Source organism: Lactuca saligna, chromosome 2 (genome assembly GCF_052625555.1).
Source record: "Lactuca saligna cultivar CGN05327 chromosome 2, ASM5262555v1, whole genome shotgun sequence".
Classification (NCBI taxonomy): domain Eukaryota; kingdom Viridiplantae; phylum Streptophyta; class Magnoliopsida; order Asterales; family Asteraceae; genus Lactuca; species Lactuca saligna.
In genome coordinates this window covers 105,930,056-105,938,326 of record NC_136418.1, presented here as the reverse complement: position 1 = coordinate 105,938,326, position 8,271 = coordinate 105,930,056, and the positions used below count along the sequence as shown (strand labels likewise).

General features: G+C 28.4%; 1 protein-coding gene across 1 annotated transcript; it reads left to right on the top strand.

Annotated features, from left to right (window-relative positions):
* Positions 1-4,287: 4,287 nt before the first annotated feature.
* On the top strand, positions 4,288-8,271 carry LOC145031290 (protein transport protein SEC23 E-like). The gene is made up of 12 exons (XM_078979811.1): positions 4,288-5,360; positions 5,435-5,608; positions 5,744-5,905; positions 6,028-6,170; positions 6,314-6,389; positions 6,468-6,640; positions 6,710-6,791; positions 6,865-6,942; positions 7,019-7,180; positions 7,280-7,543; positions 7,680-7,784; positions 7,896-8,271. Exons 1-12 carry the CDS (start codon positions 4,593-4,595, stop codon positions 8,037-8,039), a joined length of 2,331 nt encoding a protein of 776 aa, XP_078835937.1. The 5' UTR covers positions 4,288-4,592; the 3' UTR covers positions 8,040-8,271.

The following is an 8,271-nucleotide window of genomic DNA, read 5'->3' as shown; positions in this document are numbered from 1 at the left end:
AATTTATCAGTTTTAACTATTTACAAAGTATTCATTGGGTTGTTTAAGTTAAACTAAAATTTATATTTAAGTAGACCTTGTAATTTTATATTTAAATTAATAATTTAAGTACTTTATAAAAATGGTTTCAAAATTGTATATTTAAAATGATAATGGTTTACATCAAACAATATATTATAACTAATCAATTAAATATAATATGTTATAAGTTAAAAAACATAAATTTATAAGTAGAAGTAAAAATATTATTTTAATATTAAAATATAGTTTATATATGATTACACTTTAGGTTTGATATTTATTTATCCTAATTAATCAGATTATAATTATTATTATAAATAAATTGAAAAGAAAAATATATGGGAGTTTCAAATGTATGTGGTGAAAAGAAAAATATATGAGAGTTTCAAATTAATATGACGAAAGGAAAAATGCTTCATTTATAAGTATACTAGACGAATCCTCGCGCATTGCGCGACGCAGGTTTAAAATATATTGTTATAATATAGTTTTCAGACACTTTTTAGTTAATTCGATTCATCAATTTAGGTTCTTTTAATATTATTATTATATTTATTGTTTTCCTTTTAACTATATTAAAAAAATATATATTGACTTTTTTTTTAACATTATTTGATATTTTACTTTAGGTTTTAATTTTACACTAAATTTTTAAATTTATTTGATATATTAATGTAAGTTATTTATTTAACTATATATTGAAGTTAACAAATTAAGTATATCATATTGATAAGTTACAAATTCTTCCATTTATGATAATGTTTACAACTAAAAACATATTTAAGTTAATAAATTAAGAATATTGTATGAAAATATAAAAAGTTGGGAGTTTCAAATGAAAGTGGTAAAAGAAAAAATGATTCCTTTATAATATAGTATGATATGATGATTATAGTTTTAATTTTTAAGTCATCATGATATATACAATTATTTGATACTTTTATAAACCGCTTAAAATTGTGTAAAATATATATATATATATATATATATATATATATATATATATATATATATATATATATATATATATATATATATATCAAACCTATGATAATCTATATATAACGGGTAACAAAATGTATGAACAAAAATATGAACTACACCTTTTAGTAACATAAAAATATAAAAACATCTATTATAACATTTGTATTAAAAAAGATATATATAAATGAATAATAAAAAATATGAAAATAAACACTACAACTTTTAATAACATAAAAACAACAAAACATTTATTATAACATTTATATTAACTTTTCATATTTAAATCTCAAATCTCTTCAAATACATTAATATTTTTAATGAGAAAAACTTTACAACCTTATGAAAGAAAAGAAAATAAAAAGTTATTAGTGATTGCTAATTAATAATCATAAGTTAAAAACTTTTGAGTTGCAACTAATGAATATACATAAATTAAAAAACTCTTGAGTTGTAGTGTGAGTTTCAAAAGAATATATTATTATTATTATTATTATTATTATTATTATTATTATATTCGTCTAAATAATTGGTTTTGATGCATCATTTTAATCCATTCAATTATTAAAAATAAAGATATTTAATTATAAATTTATAACATACATAGGTATATATACATATGTTAAACAAATCACATATAATATATATTTTCGTAAATGTCATATGTAATTTTTGTTGTAGTAATATGGATAAATTACTTTCATATGAAGAACATATCATGATAAGTCATCATAATTACATATTAAATGTTAAAAATTATGTTATCTTTTAAATATAGTCTTGTAAATATGTTGTGTAGGATAACCCAACAAAAAATAATAGAAAATAAGCATAATCAAAATAGAAAAACTACAATAAAATAAATAAGAACATTGAGTGGTTGAATATATAAATAAAAATGTTAAATAAATATACGTTTAAATCAAAAGAAAAAACTAACATTCGTCTACTTTACTCAAATAAAAAAAAAACCTATATCCGTTTTCTGAATCTTTTTTTCTTTATTGAACATCATTCAACCATAGAAACTTGATGACAATTCTCACTAACCTGCAATCAAAATGTTTTTCTTGAAAAAGAAGAATGAGAAAGATATTCCAAGCAAAATATTGATGTTTGGAGAGTCACATTCAAGATTGAGTAATACATACAAATCACATATAAATGTCAAATGAGAAATTGAATATAATGATACAATAGAAAAGCTTCATTTGTTTTGGTTTAAAGAAAAAATCATAGTACAATTACCATCGATGCGACATAACCCATTTCTTCAAATCATCATATTTGGATCGTAACTGTTTCAACTATATGAAAACTTTTGAATCACAATATCTTCAACGAAATGATGACTTTTTGTAAGAAAAATGTACAAATATAACTACATATATAATTAAGGTGAAAGAATGTGGGGATTTCAAATGAATGAGGTGTTGAACACTTGAACTTATAGAGTGTGTGATTTTCTTGGAATGAGATTATGTGTGATTAATTACTTTGAAGGTGAAAGGGTGTGTGGGTTTCAAATGTATGAGGTGTTAACAAATTTTTATAGGGGTTTCAAATGCATGAGATTCAAAAAAAAATGTTAGTTTTATAAGTATGTATGATAATATGATGATTTAAGATTTATTGTTATTTTTTTGCTTATTAACTATTTTTATATTATCATAAATAGAAATGTTATATTTCAAAATATATAATTGTTATATTTTAATAAATCTATTATTAAAACAAACCATTCATACGTCATTATATAAATTGTTTCTATTCTTACTTATCATAAAATTATATTTGAGATTTATTGTTGTATATTGCCTATTAACTATTTTTATTATTATTTAAAGGTGTATAATATAAACACATGTTTCTTATTAGATAATACGGTGTATAATATAAACACATGTTTCTTATTAGATAATACGTATACTAAACATCATTTTATAATAATAATAATAATATTTCTTTGGAAAATAAGATAGTTTTAGACAAACTATATGTAATGTTGAAATATATGTAAAGTATTATAAGAAATTTGATTGTTGAACCGTGTGAAAAAAAATAAATGATAATTTATAAAACATAAAATGAAAAAGAAAAAAATATAATAAAACAATATAGGGAATAAATATTGAAAAAGGAAAGTGTGAGTTAGTGTTTGTTTGTAGTAAGATATATAGGCTTATAAAACACGGCCTCCAATAAAGTTCAATGTATTTAATGTCAAAAATAATTTAACTTAGGGGTGTTTGGTTAATCTTTTCAAAGAGAAAAGAACTTTTAGGAAAAATCACAAAAAGTTAGGGATTCCTGACTTTTCCAAAAAGTCAGTTTTTTCTATATCAAATTTCTAAAAGTTGCTTTTCAAATACTTTTACCAAACATCTTTTTCCCCTATTTTTTTCTAAAAGTTCTTTTTATCCCTCAAAAAAATAGGTCAAACACCCCCTTAATGATTAGGGTGTTTAGGAAGTGTTTATTTAGTAGCACTTTTTTCTTAAAACATGCCATCATTTTTCTCAAATATTTTGAAACTTCATTTTTTCTACGAGAAATTAAATTACCTTCTACATTTTATACCTACAATTATTCCTACCCACTAAAATTATGACAAATCACCATTCAATTTAATTGTAACTGATATATTCCTAATATAACCTTAATGAGTTAGTTAAAAAAATATAGAATGATGACACTTATCATAATTTTATTAGGTAAGAACATTTATAGGTATAAAAAAGTAGGAAACAATTTAATTTATCTTTTTCTACACATTAAATACTATAATAACACACAAATAAATGAAATTATGTAGCTTTTCGCATTTATCCCTCCGTAAAAATTACAATATCATACTTATAATTCCTTTTGTTATTTGGATATCATAGATTAAAAAGAACTATTTAAATAACATTGTTATAATTAAATAGATGCTCCAAAGCACCTAGTATATTTTATGAATTTAGATTATAGTTATTTGATTTTAACCTTTTTTAACATTATCCTAAGAATAACTCGAATAATAGATACAAGGATGCATGGTATGTAATTTTATCATAATACCATGTACAAATTTTATTTTTATAGGAAACATGATGTGAAAACGCATTTAAGATAATTGATGAGCTTAAATTGAGAACATTGAAAGCATATTTTTAATTAATAAAAAAGTCATTTTTAGAAATATCCCTCCATGCAGATACGTCTTTAGTCACCCAGGATTATTTGTCATTGATATGTCACCTTTAATCAATATAAACAAATGAACGATGAGATGAACATGAATGGAATTGAAAATATTACGAGAGGCATGGATACTTGTCTCTCCCATCCTACCAATCCGGCATGTTATCTCAATCGTGTAGATGATATGATTCTTTCCAAAATGAACCAAAAGCAGCTGTTTCATCCATTGGTTCAAATTCAATTGAAAAAACACCATCCTACAAATCGATGTGCATTTGAGCCTCGATTCACCTGATTTGATGACCCCTCTTCTCCGTTCTTCCTAAAGGGGTCGTCGGAATTCGGTTTATCGATCATTTGGGAAACAAAAAAAAAAAAGGTTGAGATTGTAGAGAGAATTGAAGATGTCGACGGAAATGGCTAACACAGATCCAGAGGGAATCGATGGTGTTCGTATGACATGGAACGCCTGGCCTCGCACAAAAGTTGAAGCAAGCAAGTGCGTCATTCCAATCGCCGCTTCGATTTCTCCGATCCGTCCTCACCCACACATACCTAACAATCCTTACGCGCCTCTCCGATGCAAGACCTGCTCCGCCGTTCTCAACCCTTTCTGCCGTGTCGACTTCTCCGCCTTGATTTGGATCTGCCCATTCTGCTTTCAACGCAACCACTTCCCCCACCACTACTCCGGTATTTCCGAAACCAATGTCCCCGCAGAACTCTACCCCCAATACACCACCGTCGAATACGCCGTCCCCAATCCCGACACCCGTCTTAACCCTCCTCAACCCGTCTACGTATTCGTCCTCGACACGTGTATGATCGAGGAGGAATTAAAGTATGCCAAATTGGCATTACAACAAGCACTTGAATTCATACCGGAAAATGCTTTGGTGGGTTTTGTTTCCTTCGGGACGCAGGTTCAGGTCCATGAATTGGGTTACGCTGATATCTCCAAGGTTTATGTGTTTCAAGGCTCCAAAGAGATGACCAGAGAGGATGTACTCGATCAACTAGGACTCCTCGCCGGCGTTGCCAATGGCCGGAGAATGGGTGGTGGGCCGGGTTTTCAAAAGGGGGTAGTACAGCTACAAGGACAAGGGTTTCCAAATTCAGGGGTTTCTAGGTTTTTGTTGCCTGCTTCCGAGGGCGCCTACATCATCCATTCGGTGAGTATAATCTAAATTATATTCAAATTTCAACAGTTTTGATTCCTCCATTCTTACGAAAACTCATAATTTAGCGATTAGAAGAATTGGGTGTCGATTTATGGCCTGTTGCACCTGGTAATCGATCGTTGAGATGCACTGGTGTCGCATTGAGTGTTGCAGCGGGTTTGATTTGTGCTTGTTCGCCTGGAACTGGTGGTCGTATAGTGGCTCTGGTCGGTGGGCCATGCACAGAAGGCAATGGTTCTGTAAGTTCTTCAGATTACAAATACGCCATTGATGCATCATAAGCTCTGTTTTCACATTTCATTCAAACGGATGGTTTCCGTTGCCATTTTTATCTCACAAGATCTTAACCTTTTTCGCATTTTGGATTTTGACAGATTGTCTCACAAGATTTATCTGATCCAGTTCGATCGCATAAAGATTTAGACAAAGATTCAGCGTTATACTTTAGAAAAGCAGTCAATTTTTATGAGGAACTTTCAAAGCAGATGGTTAGCCAAGGTCATGTTTTGGACCTTTTTGCTTCTGCACTAGATCAGGTACAAAATGGTTACATGGATACAAGACAATGTTTCTTTAATTCTATAAAAAAACTTATCCACATTAAAAATGTAGTTTTTTGTTCATATCCTTTCGCTTTTAATGCAATTTATGTTATTAGGTTGGGGTTGCAGAGATGAAGGTTATTATCGAAAGAACTGGAGGCCTTGTTGTTTTATCAGAAAGTTTTGGTCATTCGGTTTTTAAAGATTCATTTAAACGTGTTTTTGAAAACAGAGAAGATTCTCTTGGTCTTTCTTATAAGTGAGTATTTCATAAGTTGGAAATTACATATTCATTTGAAAATAGTTTATTATCAGATAACTTTTGTCAAGATAAGTAAACGACACGTTTTTTTTTTTTTTTTTTCTATCTTTTTAAATTCATAACTAGTTTATTACTTGTAGTGGCACACTGGAGATGAACTGTTCAAAAGATATAAAAATTCAAGGGATTATTGGACCTTGCACATCTCTTGAGAAGGTATTGGTTTTACTAAATTTTATAACTTTTAATATTATCTTTAAAAATGTTGTGACATTTAAAAAAAAAAAAATGCAGAAAGGACCTGCTGTTGCAAGCACAACAATTGGTCAAGGGAACACTAATGCATGGAAGCTGTGTGGACTTGATAACGACACATGTTTGACTGTTTTATTTGACATTTCTTCAAGTGATAAACCAGATCATTCAGGAAACTTAAATCCACAATTGTATATACAAACACTTACAAGGTATAAATTAGACATTAAAATCTATCTTATTACACTAATGAAAATTGCTATAACTGAATATTGATTCAGCTACCAAAGCATTGATGGACAATCAAAGCTTCGAGTTACTACCATTACAAGAAGATGGATAGAGGGTTCAGCAGTTTCAGAGGTATTATTATTAAATATTTAAATTATTTTTACTTTTGTTTATTGTGTAAAAAAACAAAATTCCTCGTTTACAGGAATTAATGCAAGGTTTTGATCAAGAGACTGCTGCTGTAGTAATGGCTAGATTAACTTCTTATAAAATGGAAACAGAGGTATCTAAATTATAAATTATAAATTATAAATTGTAAATTGTAAATTATAATTCAATTGTTTGTATATTTTTGTTAGGAAACATTCGATGCAACAAGGTGGTTAGATAGAAATCTGATTCGTCTGTGTTCTAGATTTGGCGACTACAGAAAAGATGATCCGACTTCATTTTCGTTAAACCCTAATTTTTCATTGTTCCCTCAATTTATGTTCAATCTAAGGAGATCTCCATTCGTACAGGTAATTAACTTTAATTATTGATCTAATAGATTAGAAATTGCAATAAACAAACATTAAATATAATATAGTTTTAATTTGTGGAATGAAATGCGAATGAAGGTGTTCAATAACAGTCCAGATGAGACAGCTTACTTTCGCATGATGCTAAATCGGGAAAGCATAACGAATGCGACAGTGATGATCCAACCTTCTTTGATCTCGTATTCATTCAATTCGTTGCCTTCGCCTGCTTTGCTTGATGTGGCATCCATTTCAGCTGATCGAATCCTTTTGTTAGATTCGTATTTCAGTGTTGTTATTTTCCATGGAATCACTGTTGCTCAATGGAGGAACATGGGCTACCAAAATCAACCAGAACACCAGGTATATATATATATATATATATATATATATATATATATATATATATATATATATATATATATATATATCTCGTGTTCATTCTTTCTTTCCACTTCACACATGCCACCCAAAATAAAAAAAATTCATAATTTTTTAGGCATTTTCACAATTATTGCAAGCTCCACATGATGATGCTGAATTGATAATACGTGATCGATTTCCTGCCCCACGATTGGTGGTGTGTGATCAGCATGGTTCTCAGGTCATCTCATCAAATATCATTATCTTATATTTTGTTTATTTATTTATTTTTACCTTTTTACGTTGTATTAAATTATTTAAAAAAATGTTATATTATATGGTAATTAATCAGGCACGATTCTTATTGGCCAAGTTGAATCCTTCAGCAACTTACAATAGTGACGTGGGTGCTGGAATGGATGTTATCTTCACTGATGATGTAAATCTTCAAGTATTCCTTGAACATCTACAAAGGCTAGCAGTTCAATCTTCTTAGATACATAACACTTTAAATAGCACTTGATAGGGTTACAAAATTTTCATTTTTCATCAAAGTTTTGCAGCATAATCTAGAAATGATTATTTGCACAAAAACGTGTGATTGATCAAATTTGATGTAGTTTGCTTCGTTTAAATCAAATGGGGTAATGAAAGAAAGATGAAACATGTAAATTTGAAGGTTGATGGATTATATGAGGCAACAATCTACTATAAAAGATTTATTTTTA

Coding starts and splice junctions, on each gene's coding strand:
- LOC145031290 (XM_078979811.1), top strand. CDS start 4,593: ATGTCGACGGAAATGGCTAACACAGATCCAGAGGGAATCGATGGTGTT. Junction 6,171..6,313: donor TCTCTTGGTCTTTCTTATAA/GTGAGTATTTCA, acceptor TATTACTTGTAG/TGGCACACTGGAGATGAACT. Junction 7,181..7,279: donor GGAGATCTCCATTCGTACAG/GTAATTAACTTT, acceptor ATGCGAATGAAG/GTGTTCAATAACAGTCCAGA.